This window comes from Camelina sativa, chromosome 11, assembly GCF_000633955.1.
Source record: "Camelina sativa cultivar DH55 chromosome 11, Cs, whole genome shotgun sequence".
NCBI classification, from domain to species: domain Eukaryota; kingdom Viridiplantae; phylum Streptophyta; class Magnoliopsida; order Brassicales; family Brassicaceae; genus Camelina; species Camelina sativa.
This window is the reverse complement of record NC_025695.1, coordinates 6,161,218-6,178,286: the sequence shown is the minus strand read 5'-3', so window position 1 is coordinate 6,178,286 and position 17,069 is coordinate 6,161,218. Positions and strand designations below refer to the sequence as shown.

General features: G+C 38.1%; 7 protein-coding genes and 1 pseudogene across 9 annotated transcripts; 1 reads left to right on the top strand and 7 right to left on the bottom strand.

Moving 5' to 3' along the window:
• Window positions 62-1,217, top strand: LOC104730389 (40S ribosomal protein S15a-5). The gene is made up of 3 exons (XM_010439999.2): window positions 62-268; window positions 647-807; window positions 910-1,217. The coding sequence occupies exons 1-3, from the start codon at window positions 139-141 to the stop codon at window positions 1,006-1,008; spliced, it is 390 nt and encodes a 129-aa protein (XP_010438301.1). The 5' UTR covers window positions 62-138; the 3' UTR covers window positions 1,009-1,217.
• LOC104721920 (platelet binding protein GspB-like) lies at window positions 1,343-5,358 on the bottom strand. Of its 2 annotated transcripts, XM_019232230.1 has the most exons (8): window positions 5,120-5,358; window positions 4,861-4,993; window positions 4,663-4,766; window positions 4,406-4,577; window positions 4,171-4,308; window positions 3,879-4,077; window positions 1,999-3,779; window positions 1,676-1,814 (listed from the first exon to the last, which is right to left on the bottom strand). In XM_019232230.1, exons 1-8 carry the CDS (start codon window positions 5,158-5,160, stop codon window positions 1,809-1,811), a joined length of 2,574 nt encoding a protein of 857 aa, XP_019087775.1. In that variant the 5' UTR covers window positions 5,161-5,358; the 3' UTR covers window positions 1,676-1,808. The 2 variants fall into 2 exon arrangements, with proteins under 2 accessions (XP_010438300.1, XP_019087775.1); XM_010439998.2 differs by having other exon boundaries at window positions 1,343-3,779.
• LOC104721919 (probable LRR receptor-like serine/threonine-protein kinase At4g29180) lies at window positions 6,135-10,084 on the bottom strand. Its single transcript, XM_010439996.2, has 10 exons — window positions 9,925-10,084; window positions 8,552-9,592; window positions 8,262-8,472; window positions 8,108-8,179; window positions 7,943-8,023; window positions 7,706-7,854; window positions 7,388-7,620; window positions 7,113-7,302; window positions 6,844-7,033; window positions 6,135-6,647 (listed from the first exon to the last, which is right to left on the bottom strand). Exons 1-10 carry the CDS (start codon window positions 10,004-10,006, stop codon window positions 6,302-6,304), a joined length of 2,595 nt encoding a protein of 864 aa, XP_010438298.1. The 5' UTR covers window positions 10,007-10,084; the 3' UTR covers window positions 6,135-6,301.
• On the bottom strand, window positions 10,466-11,388 carry LOC104727683 (annotated as a pseudogene).
• LOC104727682 (phospholipase A2-gamma-like) lies at window positions 11,394-12,531 on the bottom strand. Its single transcript, XM_010446765.2, has 5 exons — window positions 12,225-12,531; window positions 12,099-12,138; window positions 11,887-12,006; window positions 11,621-11,794; window positions 11,394-11,467 (listed from the first exon to the last, which is right to left on the bottom strand). Exons 1-5 carry the CDS (start codon window positions 12,300-12,302, stop codon window positions 11,394-11,396), a joined length of 486 nt encoding a protein of 161 aa, XP_010445067.1. The 5' UTR covers window positions 12,303-12,531.
• LOC104727680 (phospholipase A2-gamma-like) lies at window positions 12,505-13,537 on the bottom strand. The gene is made up of 4 exons (XM_010446764.2): window positions 13,042-13,537; window positions 12,916-12,955; window positions 12,704-12,823; window positions 12,505-12,611 (listed from the first exon to the last, which is right to left on the bottom strand). Exons 1-4 carry the CDS (start codon window positions 13,117-13,119, stop codon window positions 12,505-12,507), a joined length of 345 nt encoding a protein of 114 aa, XP_010445066.1. The 5' UTR covers window positions 13,120-13,537.
• Window positions 13,572-15,117, bottom strand: LOC104721918 (phospholipase A2-delta-like). Its single transcript, XM_010439995.2, has 6 exons — window positions 14,802-15,117; window positions 14,655-14,694; window positions 14,441-14,560; window positions 14,144-14,317; window positions 13,799-13,977; window positions 13,572-13,716 (listed from the first exon to the last, which is right to left on the bottom strand). The coding sequence occupies exons 1-5, from the start codon at window positions 14,877-14,879 to the stop codon at window positions 13,814-13,816; spliced, it is 576 nt and encodes a 191-aa protein (XP_010438297.1). The 5' UTR covers window positions 14,880-15,117; the 3' UTR covers window positions 13,572-13,716; window positions 13,799-13,813.
• LOC104721915 lies at window positions 15,249-17,064 on the bottom strand. 2 transcript variants are annotated; one of them, XM_010439990.2, is made up of 3 exons: window positions 16,917-17,064; window positions 16,253-16,443; window positions 15,249-15,637 (listed from the first exon to the last, which is right to left on the bottom strand). In XM_010439990.2, the coding sequence occupies exons 1-3, from the start codon at window positions 17,046-17,048 to the stop codon at window positions 15,451-15,453; spliced, it is 510 nt and encodes a 169-aa protein (XP_010438292.1). In that variant the 5' UTR covers window positions 17,049-17,064; the 3' UTR covers window positions 15,249-15,450. The 2 variants fall into 2 exon arrangements, with proteins under 2 accessions (XP_010438292.1, XP_010438294.1); XM_010439992.2 differs by having other exon boundaries at window positions 16,253-16,450; window positions 16,917-17,005.

Below are 17,069 nucleotides of genomic sequence, written 5' to 3'. Positions count from 1 at the left end.
CTTATGAATTCTGGGAAATAACAAAAGTGTCACTCACCCTTATTGATGAGTCGTCGTTGTTGAAATTGGGGTTTTATAGATTTCTCCGATTTGTGTAGCGTCGGGTTTTTTCGACCGGAGAGAGAGAGAGAGAGAGAAATGGGGAGGAGGATTTTGAACGATGCGTTGAGGACGATTGTGAATGCGGAGAGACGAGGAAAAGCTTCGGTGGAGCTCAAACCAATCTCCACCGTTATGTCTTCGTTCCTCAGAATCATGAAGGAGAAAGGTGACATTTTTCTCCCCTTTTTGCTTTGTAATTTGGTTGTTGATGCTCACCCATTTCCCAGTTTGTGCATCTGAAGTTGGTCAATTCATTGATACAAGATTTAGTTTTTCACTTTGTCCGTTTCACTGAGTGATGACATTGTGGAGTGAAGGATCTAGTTCTGTGATTTAGGTTAATTCTTTCGAAGCTTGCAAACAAGTTCCTGAGGTTGTTAGGCTTAACTAATTGTGTTTTTGGCTAGTGGTGAAGGCTTTTTTGTTCCCAAGTTTATGTTTTTGCTTCTATGATGCTATTTAGTGGTTAGCTTTACATGTTACAGAGTGTTTGATGGAATCGGCTTTGACTTTACAAAATGTTTCCTTAATAATGCTAATGTAGGTTATATCAAGAACTTTCAAGTCTATGATCCACATAGAGTTGGTAGAATAACAGTTGATCTGCAAGGGAGGGTTAATGACTGCAAAGCTCTTACCTATAGGCAAGACGTTAGGGCTAAAGAGATTGAGAAGTACACTGAACGCACACTTCCTACACGTCAGGTTTGTTCCTTTTCTCTCTCTCTCCCTCCCTATCCAGAGGTGCAGCTAAATATCATTACTTTTAACACAGCGTAACCTTGTTGATTTGTTCCATGTACGTAGTGGGGTTATGTTGTAATCACAACCCCGGATGGAATTTTGGACCATGAAGAAGCAATCAAACGGAATGTGGGTGGTCAGGTTCTTGGCTTCTTTTACTGAGTAGCTTAAGCTAGCACTTGGCAAGAACCTTCTAGTGTCGAAAGGATTCAACAAATGTTTGAAATTTCGATCCTTCTTCCTGTTGCTTTTAGTTTTTGTAACTTGCATATTGCCTTTGCATATTGCCTGTTCAAAGGGTTACGGATATCTATCAAAAGGATTCAAAAAAGTTTGAATTTTCGATAATGTAACATCTTATTCTTCTGGTTTTTGTTTTGGTATCTTTCTTGCATTGTCTTTGAACAAATTGGCAATGAGAGAACACATTTGTTGTTATATTAAAAGATCTTATTATTATTGCACTATATACCATCGCTGTTGGTCCACCAAAATAGATGACAATAATCTGATTACATATGACAAGGAAGCCAAACATGTTATACAAAAGAAATGAAATACCTCAAGGCAAAAAGTTATGCTCAGGATGCGAAAATCAACTTCACTCTACAAGCAAACAATCAAAGAAAAGAATGAGCGCTAATAAAACAATGAATATGTATATATCAACAGACGGGAAGAATGAGTAGAAGAAATTCAGCGACGAAGAGCCCCAAGCTTGGCAAATATGTCGTCGTAATCTGGGAGTTTGGGATGAACATGGCTAGATTTCTCCTTTGCCGGAGTTTCTGGCTCAGGTGATGTCACAGTTTTGGGAGGAGAGCTTGAAGAAGCTGACACTTCTTGCTTAGCCTCTGGAGTTGGCTTTGGAAGAGATTCTCGATAGTGAGAGACTTTTTCAGTTTCTGGAAGAGAGCTTGAAGTAGTAGCTGATCCTTGTTGCTTAGCCGCTGGCTTGGCCTTTAGACCTGGATTTGGAAGAGATTCTTGATAGTGAGAAGCTTTGTCGGTTTTTGGAAGAAAGCTTAAGGAAGAAGCTGCTCCTTGTTGCTTAGCCAGTGGCTTGGCCTCATGACTTAGCTTTGGAGGAGATTCTTGTTCGTGAGAAGCTCTGTCAGTTTTTGGAAGAGAGCTTGAAGAATAGGCTGATACCTGTTGCTTAGCTAGTGGCTTGGCCTCAGGATATGGCTTTGGAGGCGAATCTTGATCATGAGAGACTGTCTCAGTTTTCGTAGTAACCAGAGATGATCTTCTCTCCTGTCCCTTTGTTCTTCGTGAGATGGAAATAGAAGGCTTGGTTTGGGTGCGTGCAGCATCTCTACCAAATTCTCTCTCATCTTCATCGTCACTAGATATTGAGTGAAAATATGAGGCAGAAGCAGAGGCAGGGGTGGTCTTGTGGATCCTCCTCTCTTGACTTCTGGTGGAAACTCGGGTCGGAATCTTGTTCTCCGTGTCCTCATGGCTGACGCGCGAATGTAGATGTGTTGGCTGAGTTCTTGACTCAGTTTTTTTATCTTGATATCTGACAGAATCTATCTCCGGAAGTTCCGTCTCTGATTCATCATCACTAGAAAATGTATCTGGAGGTATATAGCTTGGTCTTTTGTCCGTGTTGCTTGCTCTCTGAGTGTTAAGTTCTTTTCTGTCTGTCTGAAAAGAAGAAGACCTCGATGGATCAACTACTGTTGGGACATGCTCTTCAACAGATTTAGACCATGTCTTGTCTCTTGGCGGACTCATTCCATAAGATGGGAGAGTTGTTTCATTCTTAAGTTCACCGGCTAGAGGTTCAATCCTAAGACCTGTAGGAGTCTCTGAGTCGGATTCTTCCTGTATCTTGAAATCATCTCCTTCGTCTTCGGAGTCTGAGGGGAAAAAGTAGCGTCCTAGATCATCAGGAACATTAGACTTTGGGGACTTATGAGATTTCAGCTTCGGGATTTCATCTACATGTCCTGAAAATTTTCCTTTGTTTTTCAGATTGTCTTCTTCACTTTCAGAATCTCGGTCATAGTCATCAAACATTGCAGACGGCTTAGGCTCAAGCAGAGAAGCCGGAGGACTTGTAGGACCATCGTCAAATATTGGAGAACTTGGCTTCTCCTTATCAAGAACCTGTGAGGTTGAGGCTGAGCTGGGTTGTCCCACAGCCTTGTGTCCTTCGAAGCTCCATGAACTTGTCTGTGTTGGTATATGATCAGGTGTTTTGCTGCTACTGCCAAGCAATGAAAACCCTAATCCTTCTTCTGGTTCACCATGATAAGCATCCTCTGTGTCAAATTGAGGTTTATCGAAAAACGAGCTATAGTCATCAAAAGCTGGAGCAACAACAACATCAGGACCATGATTGCGACTCTCTGTATCTTCAACTTCAACAGTGCTCTGAAATCTGTCTTTTTCCAAGATGCTTGGTGAATCGATATGGTCCGAGGCAGTGACATCATAGTCATCAGATAAATTGCTTGACTGTGAATGTGATGAAGCATGACTTGACTGTTTCTTGAGCAGAACACCTTCTGGAGAATGACCTCTCCTCCATGAAGCCTTTTCTGATAGCTCATCAACATTCTTCTTAGAAGATTCTGCCCTAGTAGTAGTAGATTGATCTTCTTGCCTGTTACTGCTTCTCACCATCTCTTCCTTACCAAAACCTCCGCCTTGCACATTTGAGCTACTACGACCATGTGGGGGATTGTTTCTTAAATTATCATAAGAGGATGAGTTCAGCGACTCTGTTGAATTCTGCATTGCCATCACCCGTTCTTTACTTGAAAGCTCAGCAGCTGCACGTGCAGCAAAACTCGCTCTTTCTGCAGATTCAGCAGCTGCACGTGCAGCACTTGTTGCATCAACAAATTCTGTTTCCCATGGAGATGAATCCCCATGACCTGGATTGGGATGTCTGTGTTCTCTACCGTCAGTTCTACCTCCTGTATTAAAACAAATGACGATTTGTTTTAATCTAACGGTCAGCACAAACAAAGAAGGACGAAAAAATAAAAGGAACATCAAAGATACGAAAAACTAACCAGACGGTTTTGGGTCTTGATGATAGTGATCAGCTGTCTTCTCAATGTTGAAATCAGTAGATGTAGTGCGGCTCGAAGATCTTCCATCGATGCCATATGAATTCTGCGACACATTGACAGTAGTATCTGGAGCTTGAAATTCTGGAAGTTGATTGTTTTGGATTCTTGAAGACTGAGAGTGAGAGGAACTTGCTCCACTCTGCTCAAAGAAACCGAAATTGCTAATGAGGAAACATATACTAGAAGGTGAAAGTAAACTCAGCAATATTGAACTGAAAAATGTATTACTAACCGCCGAAACGGTTTCCTTTGGATCTGATTCAACCAAAGATTCTGCTTCCCAAGTTACATTATGCTGCGCAGCAATCTCCGTAAAAATTTTGATCTTCGTTGGACCATCAGGAGCTTTAACAGACAATTTATCCACCAACTAAGCATAAAGAGACAGAGAGAGTCTCATAAGAAATCACACCTCTCTTAATACAAACAGCGCAAGAAAAGAAGAGAACACCGTTACAACCACTTACCAATCGACTGACTCCAGAATCAGGTTGCAAATAAATAGCAGCTGAAACAAAATCTTTTCCATACTTTGCAGTGAAATGCTTAACAATATCTGAGAGTTCTGAAACATCCGTTAACCTTTGGGAAGCGTATAAGACGCTCGCCACAGCTTCCTTAAGATCATTAGGGCAAGTCCTGAAGTAAGAACACAAAACAATGATCAACACATATAACACAATAGAAGAAAAAGAAACAAACACAAATAAACTTTTTAACTTACTTTTGAGAGTCAATGACACCCAAACGAGCAACAAGAAGTTCACAATATATACCAACGAGCTCATAAGCAGCTACAGTCTTCTCTTCTCTCACCACATGCTCCACCTGAGAAAGTATAATAAGCATTTCACAATCCATGACTCAAAAATCACATATTTTCATACAAACAAATCAAAAAAAAATTTGATTGCTTGCTTACTCGAATTTGAGCTGTCTGGGTTTGGCCGGACTCAAGCAATTGAGCCAATTCTCTCCTTAGTTGTTTAATCTGTGTATCCTTTTTGTTCTTTAGTATTTTCAGGCGTGACGCCGCCATTTGTAAAGCAGTTTTGCTTCATTATTGAAAGAAAAAAAAAAAAAAGAATCAGGAAAAACAAAACTATGCAATCACATCTTCCATAAATGTGAAGAAACTGGCAATAACAGAGCAAGGAGAAGAATGAAGAAACTGAATTTACCATTTAGCAGGCTTAAAACTTCGATGAAGCACCTTCTTCATTGATCAGAGAAACGAAAGATCAAGCCTTTAAGACGGAAAAAATCAAGGCTTTTTTTTTAGGGTTTTTGTTTAAGAGAAGATCAGATGAAAATGTTGTGATCTGAGGAAATTGGACCTTCTCACATGACCCGAAGAAAAGTATCAATTTTGGAGAAGAAGAAGATGAATTAGAGAAGGAAACTAAAAAAAAAAAAAAAAATTGACTTTTTTTTGGTAAACGGTTAAATAGGTGTTGAAGATTTTGATCACGCGTCAAAATGACAAACTTATGTAAGAAAAAGAAACTCGGAAAAAAATGAAAAAGACATGTTGCATGTCGACAGAAGAAAATAATAATCATTTGGAATTAATGTATTTCAGATTTTGTAAAGGTATTCAAATATTACATTTTTTATTTGGATATTTTTTTCGTAAATTTATAACTTACATGAGAATGTCTTTAATTATATTTGTTAAAAATGTATTTCAGTTTTAATGACTTTTTAGAATTGGGATATCAAAACTGTAGTTTATCAAATCTCTATAATATCCATATCTTTTTTGTCCAAAAGGCAAAATTATATTGTGTATCGTATCACTAGATCACGATTTATTTAATTGTTATAAATAAAGATCGAAGAGTTAGTTGGTCACATGTTTCTCATCCATATTTTGTTTTGTCATTAAATATAAACACACCGACAAAAAGATATTTGAAATACCATAAAAACTTAAAATTGCGATTTTTAGACTCATCTCTTTTTGTANAAAAAAAAAAAAAAAAAAAAAAAAAAAAAAAAAAAAAAAAAAAAAAAAAAAAAAAAAACCTGATTTATAAAACTCTATTCATCGCCTATTAAGTATCGAAATGTTCACTTGTTGGGCATGTACACGAATACATTTTACTCATTTTATCACAAAATAAAGCATGTTTACTATTAGTAAGATTTTTACGGAATCGAAAACAAGAATCTATAAAACAAACAAAAAAATTGAGTAAGAACTCTTTTAGAAATTACTGTCAATCATATATGGATCAGGCCATACGTACATTATACAACACAAGCAATGTATATAGAGCATAAAGTGATCAAAACCTCTTTGAATCAATCTTGGTTTAGTCCTACGTAACGTGCTTCTCCGTTATCTCTTTCACTAGACACTAGTGGCTCTGTGGCTCTCGATCCAGCTCTGCGGCTAAGCATTGTTTCAGCTCCGTTACGATCTGGTTCATTGTTGGTCTACTGGATCCTCTCTCTCTGACGCAAGACATTGCGACCTCCACAAACTTCCAGGCTGAGTCCTCCGAGAAGTCGCCGCGAAGTAGCGGGTCCACTATGCCGTCTAGTTCTCTGGCCTCGAAGAACGGCCAAACGTAGTCAACAACGCTGATATTGTCTCCTTCTTCGGTTTTGATGATGGCTCGCTGGCCAGTAATGAGTTCAAGAAGAACGATCCCAAAACTGAACACGTCGCTCTTCTCGTTCAGAACGAATGTTCGGTAGTGTCTGTCACCACACATCTGACTTGTTTAGTTTGTAAGATATCATATTTGTGTCCACTTAAATTTGTTATAATTCTTGCTAAACTGAAACAAAAGGTTTTGAACTGAATTGGCCAACCCTAGTTTCACGAAACCTCTGGTTTGTGGTACTACCAGCCAGACCGTGTGATCCGTAGAGAGTGTAAATTAAAGGAACTTACTCAGGATCAATGTAGCCGGGAGTGCCCATGACGGTAGTCACGGCGTGGCTGAGATCGTCCTCAGGGAAGACCTTAGAAAGGCCGAAATCAGCAATCTTGGCTTCCAAGTTATCGTTTAATAGGATGTTTGCTGTTTTTACGTCTCTGTGTACTATTGGTGGCCTGCATCCATCATGTAAATACTCCAAACCTGCCAAGGTCCAGGCTAAATCAGGTTTGGTTTCTTGGTTAAGTTCTGAGAAATCAAGGATGTCAAAACTGGGACCAACCTTGTGCAGAGTCTATGGCTATATGGAGTCTCTTTTCCCAGCTAAGATCCTCTGCATTCTCACTTGAAAGATAATCCTGTAAGTTTCCATTGGCCATGTACTCGTAGATGAGAGCCATACTACGATCATCATCGCAGTATCCAACAAAAGAAGCTAAGTTCCGGTGATGCACTGTCAAAAGAAGCTCTGCCTGCAAACGTTTTGCACTTACGCAACTATAAAACAACATTTCCAAAATATCTAATCATGTTTTTTTTTGGTGTTCTTTTGATTACCTCGACTTGGAATTGGTTAGAAGCCCGGGATGATAATGACTCTTTAGGTTTTCCCAGTGAAGAATCGTTGATCATCTTTACAGCAATTTTAGTCCCATTTTCAAGGGAACCGAGATACACAATACCAAACCCTCCTTTACCAATCACTTGATTGAAGTTGTTTGTAATCCTAGAGAGCTCATTGTATGTGAATCTTCTCTTCCCTGAAGGCAGGAGTGGTCCTATATAGGCACCTGAAATTAAAACATTTCGTTTTTTCTCAGCAAAAATCTGATCACTTCAAATTTATTAACCGTGAAGGAAAAGTTCTAACCTTACCTTTTTTCCTTTGCCTTAATATGATCCATATGATAACCAAGACAACAATGAGAACGATTACTGATGTAGCTACAGCTATTGGCACGACCATGTTGTTTTTCTTCTTGTCTTGACATGAACCTGAGTTGCAAAGGTTTTGGTCATCCACACTGAAACAGACAAGAGGAAGTCAACAAAATTCATAGAGAGTGCTTGTGGTTTATATATAAGATTTTTGTAAAGTGCTAGAGATGTTACCTGAGTGCAAGTAGACCGGCCTTTAGTCTTTTTATAAGAGAGTTTGGGATAACCCCAGTAAAATTATTTCCCTTCAAATTCCTTGAATCACAAGTAAAGGTGTCAAGAGGCATGTTCATTATCAAGCATAGACCAAGACTATATATGATATTTGTGCTCACTTACAAGAGTTTTAAATATTTCATATCAGCCAAAAACTCAGGCACGTTTTGTTGTAGGTCGTTGTTAGATAAATCCCTGAGTAAAACAATGCATAACTCTGTTATAAAGTTGATGTGAATAAAAGTGGTAGAAAGTGTCAATGTAATTGTATACTTACAATGACTCAAGAAGAGAGAGATTTCTAAATGTCAATACTATTGGTCCTTGTAATCCGCTTGAGCTAAGATTCAGGGACTTGATTTGATGATAACTATTAGTGCTGTAACTGCATCCAATACCTTCCCAAGGGAATAGTCTTGGGGAGCAAGGATCACCACTCCAAACTTTGTTCACTTTATACGTTTCTTTTATGCTTTCTATGGCATGAACTGCATTAACAAGATAAAATTGAAAAATGTGAGTTTTTGGTAGAAACCTTACTGAGTTCAAGTAGAGATGAAAACACACCATCATCAGTCCTGGTGTAAAATTCATCTAGAGATTGTACGGTGAAGATCTCAATAGCATTGAGAATTGGTGGAAGCGTTGAATCTGTGGTCTTCTGAAGAGAAATCAAGTGATCATTCCCAGTGAAAGCTCTTGGATTAGAAAACGTCATCGAATACTTTGAAGAAGGAACAAAAGAAGTTTCAGAAAAAGGGGAACCATTCCACAAAATATTGATCTTTCTAGTCTCATTCTTCTCTAACGCCTCTAGTTCCGCGAAGTAAAGATATGCGTAGAACCGAGAATTTGGATCGTCTGATGTCCATAACAGTTCCAACGGATCATCATCGCTTTTTGGCGAAGCAGCAGTCTTAATAACTTCATCAGGCGGCGCATAACCGTTCTGAAAAACATCGATATAGGCTGATGTTACAATCGAGTTCCAAGAGATATTTGAAGAGTATGGAGACCAAATACGATCAAATCTATCGTCTTGGTACCGTCCTGTTCCGTTTAAATATCCAATGTCCCATCTTCGATAAAGAACCAAAGAGACATTTCTTCCAAATTCAGTACCGTAGATGGAGCTGTTCACTGGCCGGAGCTCCAAGCCTGAAATAAAAGGAGTTCCTTTACCTTTATTCACAAGGCATACATATATTGTCTCTGACTCTGCAAAGCTTAAAATCTCTTTGATGATTTGATCAGAAGCATCCTTGAACTTCACTGTCGACCAGAAATTCACGTTTACATAGAGATCAAACTCAGGCAAAGCTTTTTTACCATCGTAGTTTCCATACATAAACCAAGCTCTGATGAGATAACGATTCCCTTTCCCTTGAAAAGTTTTTAAGGTGTAACAGTTTCTGTTTCCTTGAGGAAATGCTCTTACTTCAGCAAGAGTTGACGGCAAAACCGGGTTACTCAGAGCGCCGTATTCTTCAGAGACGTTGAAGTTTACGCCAGTAGTTATGAAAGCATCATCGGAGACGTAATTGATTTTAGCCATAGTGTCTTCAGGTGTATCGTAAGGAGGTATGCCACAATCAATACTGATATAACCTGTAGATCAGAGGAGAAGAAGAAAGGGAGATTACTTACAACACAAGCTAAAATGTTAATGACGTTTGTGTTCATTTCTCTACATAGAAAATAATGTAGATCACTAAATTCAGTTACCTTCAAGAACATAGGTCAATTTATAGTCTAAACAACAGAGAGAACAGAGGATTTATGATTACTTGCAACACAAGACATTTTATAATATTTTGACTAAATTTACAAGGACAGGTTTACTCCATTCTATATTTTGAGTTATGTACGAAAAAAAAAAAAAGAGTTTCCATCACAAACTCAAGCTTTCTTTAGTCTGAACAGAGAGGAGAAAAGGAAACCTGATCGGCCTTGGCCGTAAACTACAATGGTGATGGCAAGGGTCAAGAAAATGCCGAAAGAGAGAGAGTGATTAGCCCTCATCTTCTCAGATCCTTTTTTTTTTTTTCAGAAGTTCTTCAGCTTTATCATCGTCAAAAGACAACGAGCGATTAAGATAACAGAAACACTAAAAGTACAAAGTCTACTCTTTATGTTATAAGACAAGGTTTTGTAGACTTTTCTTTCATCGTTGGCCAAGTGGCCATATATATACCTCCCACTAAGGTTGAAGACAACCTGGATTTTATAAGATGGCAAGGTGGAGTTACCACCGTCCCCCACATGTTCCTCTCTAAAGTTCTGTTTTTAATAATTAAAAATGGTAAATGTTCTAAAATAGTCACGTTTTGACTTTAGTGAGAAGGTCACGTTTTGACTTTTGGTGAAGTTATCTGTGATGTGATTAGCAATGTAGCATTCAAAATGTACATAGACTAATTCATTGAAAGAATACGAAGTCTTTTTAATGATTTTCTATAACCATGAAGTTACATATTTTTACAAAGTTGATAGAGAAAAAGAGTTAGTATATAAGTCACTTTATAGAAGAAGATCAAGAAGTAGAAGAGCTCATATTTAAAGAGGCATAGACTTTGGAGCCTTCTTTAGTTTGAAGGCCTTCATTTGTTCCAAGGCCATCCTTTATGTCCACTTTACTCCTTGAGAGATCTACCTCCACGAGAGGCGTGCTTCCGAGCATGGGAGGTTTAAGGATATTACCTGAACACATATTATTCACAGTAAGTACTCTAATCAGAAATGTCACAATATAACAGAAAGATAGAGAGAGAGACTCATGTGGTTTTCATCACTAGGACTAGCTTTTATTATCATATAGTGTTGTAGTGACAAATTCAATGTCAATACAATTACCTATTTTACTGAAGAAAATGCCGTAATTCATTCCATTGTACACGGTTGGTATCACTGTCGAATAAGGGCATTGCTCGGAGAATCCAATCTTTTGACCGTTAGATTTTTTGATTGATCTGCTTAGCTTGTTTACGCAACGTTTGAACTGCTTGTGACAGTTAACGTAAGTCATACCTGAAAAAGTTCCATAATTCATTATCAGATACTCAAAATGAAATCCTGTTTTACAACTCAAGAATGAGCTTTCTATTCTTGATTGGTTTTACCTTTTAGATCAACACAATTGTCATGTGTCATACAACAAGCATCAAGATCATCACAAGGTTTCTCTCCAGGACATCCAAAGTAACCTATCCCACAATACTTCCCATATCGAATGATGAGACCTGAAGAAACAGAGAGATGGGGTTAAAAAACAGATCATGCACTAACGTAGTTGTTCTCCAAATTTCAAAAGAATGCAGACAAATCATCTTACTGTTGCAGTTCTGTACAATGCACGTTTTGCTGCACTTGCCCTGTCATTTGTGATTCAACCCATCAGAAAGAATAAAAGCTAACAATAAGGCACAAACATGAACAAATNCACGAGAGGCGTGCTTCCGAGCATGGGAGGTTTAAGGATATTACCTGAACACATATTATTCACAGTAAGTACTCTAATCAGAAATGTCACAATATAACAGAAAGATAGAGAGAGAGACTCATGTGGTTTTCATCACTAGGACTAGCTTTTATTATCATATAGTGTTGTAGTGACAAATTCAATGTCAATACAATTACCTATTTTACTGAAGAAAATGCCGTAATTCATTCCATTGTACACGGTTGGTATCACTGTCGAATAAGGGCATTGCTCGGAGAATCCAATCTTTTGACCGTTAGATTTTTTGATTGATCTGCTTAGCTTGTTTACGCAACGTTTGAACTGCTTGTGACAGTTAACGTAAGTCATACCTGAAAAAGTTCCATAATTCATTATCAGATACTCAAAATGAAATCCTGTTTTACAACTCAAGAATGAGCTTTCTATTCTTGATTGGTTTTACCTTTTAGATCAACACAATTGTCATGTGTCATACAACAAGCATCAAGATCATCACAAGGTTTCTCTCCAGGACATCCAAAGTAACCTATCCCACAATACTTCCCATATCGAATGATGAGACCTGAAGAAACAGAGAGATGGGGTTAAAAAACAGATCATGCACTAACGTAGTTGTTCTCCAAATTTCAAAAGAATGCAGACAAATCATCTTACTGTTGCAGTTCTGTACAATGCACGTTTTGCTGCACTTGCCCTGTCATTTGTGATTCAACCCATCAGAAAGAATAAAAGCTAACAATAAGGCACAAACATGAACAAAGAACAGTAAGTACATATAACCTCGCTGTGAACGACGGCGAGGAGGAGGAAGGCGGTTAAGCCGGAAGCAATACGTGCCAAAGCACCGCCGCAAATCATCTCTCCCCCGTTAAAAGTTTATTGGTTTTGACTTGTGTTCTTTCAAATTTTCTGTCCCAAACTATTTTTGGGTCTCTTTTATAATGGAAGATCCCATCGTTGGTACTCCTGCTTTCTCGTCCCTCCTGTCTCTCTCTATTTTTATGTATACAATTACTAAAAAAAACTGCAGCAGTTTCATGATTTACACCCTAACAAATCTTCAGTTTCTTTTTGGACGTTCCTTATCCAAAATCAGAACTATTATTATTATGGACGTTAAAAAACNGCAACGTTTGAACTGCTTGTGACAGTTAACGTAAGTCATACCTGAAAAAGTTCCATAATTCATTATCAGATACTCAAAATGAAATCCTGTTTTACAACTCAAGAATGAGCTTTCTATTCTTGATTGGTTTTACCTTTTAGATCAACACAATTGTCATGTGTCATACAACAAGCATCAAGATCATCACAAGGTTTCTCTCCAGGACATCCAAAGTAACCTATCCCACAATACTTCCCATATCGAATGATGAGACCTGAAGAAACAGAGAGATGGGGTTAAAAAACAGATCATGCACTAACGTAGTTGTTCTCCAAATTTCAAAAGAATGCAGACAAATCATCTTACTGTTGCAGTTCTGTACAATGCACGTTTTGCTGCACTTGCCCTGTCATTTGTGATTCAACCCATCAGAAAGAATAAAAGCTAACAATAAGGCACAAACATGAACAAAGAACAGTAAGTACATATAACCTCGCTGTGAACGACGGCGAGGAGGAGGAAGGCGGTTAAGCCGGAAGCAATACGTGCCAAAGCACCGCCGCAAATCATCTCTCCCCCGTTAAAAGTTTATTGGTTTTGACTTGTGTTCTTTCAAATTTTCTGTCCCAAACTATTTTTGGGTCTCTTTTATAATGGAAGATCCCATCGTTGGTACTCCTGCTTTCTCGTCCCTCCTGTCTCTCTCTATTTTTATGTATACAATTACTAAAAAAAACTGCAGCAGTTTCATGATTTACACCCTAACAAATCTTCAGTTTCTTTTTGGACGTTCCTTATCCAAAATCAGAACTATTATTATTATGGACGTTAAAAAACAGAGGATCATTTTGGTGTAATCTATCAGATGTTACGCATAGATTGCTGTTTTTGACAACATTAACTAAAATATCTTGCACTTGACCATAGGTCCATAGCACAAGTATTAATCACAAATATTATGAAATAACAAACTTATGTTGATTTCCTATAAATATATATCAAAAAACCATAGTTGCAATTTTTGTTTCTAAACATTATATCTATTTCCTATATAGTTATATAAATTTGTTATAATAATCTCACATCTAGAGTAAAATAGAAACTAAAGTGATATGTAGATACTGTACATATGGACGACCAATCCATTCACTGCTGTTTTGTTTTGACCTGAAAAAAATCATTTGACCATTAGAAAACAAGGTTAAAGAATTTCCAAAAGTTGAGAGATATATATAGAGTTATGAGTCACCTTATAAGCTGATGTTCAGGAAGGGGAAGGGTTCATTGGAACAGAGACTTTGGAGCCTTGTTTTGTTTGAAGGCCTTGCTTTGTTCCAAGGCCATCCTTTGTGTCCGCTTTACTCCGAGCGAGATCCACCTCCACGACAGACGCGGGCCTTGCTGGCGGCTTAGGTTTAATGATATTACCTGCGCGAGATTATGAGTCCATTAGTCACATCTTATCATGAGTCATATTGTTGGAACACTACTAGCTTATAGTTTACAAGTCATTCTCATAGACTCATAGTGTTTATAGTGACGCACGGTTCAGTGTCATAAACCACAGGTTCAATATGAATAAATCAGTGATTACCTATTTTACTGAAGAAAATGCCGTAATCCATTCCTCTGTACACGGTTGGTATCACTGTCGAATAAGGACATTGCTTGGAAAATCCAACCTTCTGGTTGTTAGATTGTTGGACTGATTTTTTTAGCTCGTTTATGCAACGCTGGAACTGCTTGTGGCAGTTAACATAAGTCATGCCTGCAAAGAATGAAACAGATGCAGTAGCACATTCTCAGAATCCAATATCTAATAGATATATAGTTAAAAAGATGATACTTTCACTTCAATATGTCCCTCTAAAGATATTCTTGATTGGTCTACCTTTTACAGTAACACAATTGTCATGGTTCATACAACAAGTATCAAGATCATCACAAGGTGGCTCTCCAGGACATCCGAAGTAACCTATCCCACAATATTTCCCATAGCGAACACTGAGACCTGAAACGGAGATGGACCGAGACAGATAAGCTGGTTTTGCTTGAGAAATGCTCTTTATATTCAAAGGGTATGCATAAGAAAAACGATAATCCACCGTTGTATCTCTGTGCAATGCAGGTTTTGCTGCACGTCTCCTGTCATTTTGATTTAACCAATCAGAACAAGATAATATCATCGTCTTGACATTACCATAACTCACAAACATGAACAAAGAACAGTAAGAATATATCTATTCATCAACCTGGCTGCGAACGACGGCAAGGAAGAGGAAGGCGGTTAAGCTTAATCCGACATTTGTCAAAGCACCACCGCGAATCATCTTTCTATCTTTGGCTGTTGAAGTTTCTGATTTTGGCTTGTCCTTTTTTCAAATTCTGACATCAAAACGTATAACTGGAACTCTTTGGAGTGGAAGTTCTCATTGCTGGTCCTCCTGCTTTCTCGTCCCTCTTCTCTCTTATGTACCACAAAGACTTAAAAAAACAGTAAGCTTCATGTTTACCAATCAAATCTTTATATTTTATCAAACAAAAATGAAATTTCGGACGTTAAAACACGATTGATCAAGCAGAGTATTAGCAACGGCTAATGATTTTTGATGAGACATGTTAGACATGTTACAATATAGATTGCAAATAAATATGGTTCAACTTTTCTATGTTGATATTGATATCAGACAAGGCCAAAACATTAAAGTGAGATAAATTTCCTGGGAAATTTTGTTCTTATTGAGAGCAATCTTATCAAAGAGTTATAGCAAAATGGATTTTCTCAGCTCCAAAGCCTCCGTTTCAGGGAAAAACTGTAAAAAAAATCGATTCAAGAGAGAATCATGAAAACTAAAAACGGAGGAGGTGATTACACAATCTTCAAGTTATTGTTCGTCTCCTTCAAGGGTAATAGCCTGTGAAGGTGAATCCTCTGCCGGCGATTTCACCAGCGCAATACCAAGCAAAGCATTCAAGACCAAACAATGCAGCGATACCTGCATCTTCTACCTTCAGACCAGATCTGTTCTTCCATAAGTTCTTTGCGTAGTCTACTTCCTTCCAGAGAGTTTCATAGCGTCCGGGAATGCTGTAATAAGGAGTGGATAAGTGTTAGATACTTGAGTCAGGTCGCACACAAAGGCAACAACATCAAGATTACAAAATGCAAATGCGCAATACATTTCAATTCATGGTAAGATGACGTGTGTGGTGATGGAACGGGTTCTCGCCTATGGATCAACTTTTCAAGACTAAGAAACACAACAGACACTACCTCATCGAGCAAAAGGCAGTATACTGAGAACTCTTTTTCACCCCCAAAAAGATGGACAATACAAAGATTAACATATTTGAGGTCTAGACAAGAACTATAGTTGCAAATGGGATTACTAAGAGATTTAATAATCGTACTAACTTAAGCTTGACTACTTTAAAATATAATCCTGCAACTTATGACAGAGAATTAAGCACAAATCACATGTAAAAGATAGCACAAACCACATGTAAAAGTTTGATTCCAATTTCGATTATGGGGCCACAGAAATAAGAAGAGGCATCAGAGGATTACGCCTTAAAGAAGAAAATGAGAAAAGATGAATTACTGACAAAAGTCTCTTGCTAACCAGAATATCAGAAATGGTTGTATATCTCTCTATGGCAGGGAATAATGTTGAGAGATAGAGGAGGGAAGAGAGATATCGACCTAGCAAGACGGGTGTACAGCAATTGCTTAGATAAGTCTTGACACTTCTCCACAGTGGCAGGTTCCTGGATATACTGCTTGTTCTTCTCCAACAACTGTCTGTAGTAGGAAGTTCCATGCTTAGCCACAAACTTCGAAGCCTCACATGCCTTTGATTGAACTTGTATCAACTTTGATGCCATCTTCACAACCTAAATCCTTCAAATACAAAAAGAGAACTTCATTTCTAAAGCAGGTATCTTTGATTCATAGAAACCAAATTAACCAAAGCTTTCACATTTTAAAATCCGGTAATTACTTTACTAAAAGCAAACATTTGGAGGCTTCAGTGAATTCACACAAATCAAGCTGAAAAAGCCTAAAGCCCCAAATCCTAAATTCCAGAACGATTAGATCGAACAAGCTCCAGTGTAAAACAAACCAAGCCCATCAAAACTCTAAATCCGTGACTTCTTAAACGAACAATTGTAATCGAAGCAAGACGAGATCACAGATATATAGATCTAAAAGTCAACCACAAAAGCATACAATATACAAGAGAAAGCAGGAACAAAACCCTAGAAACCAATTAACAAAATCTGTAAAACCCAATTGAGAATCTGAGAAAAAAAAAAAGAGAGAAAAGAGCGAGAAAGATCGGTCGGAGACGAGAGCCTCGCCGTACCAATCTGCAAATTGATAATGCAGCTCCGGTGAAGCTGAGAGAGATGATGATGAGTCGATTCGAGATTTCAGGCCACTGATTCAACAACTTCGTAATATGGTCACTTCTCTTCTTCGTATTAAACGACACCATTTCGTCTCATCCCTTAAACGG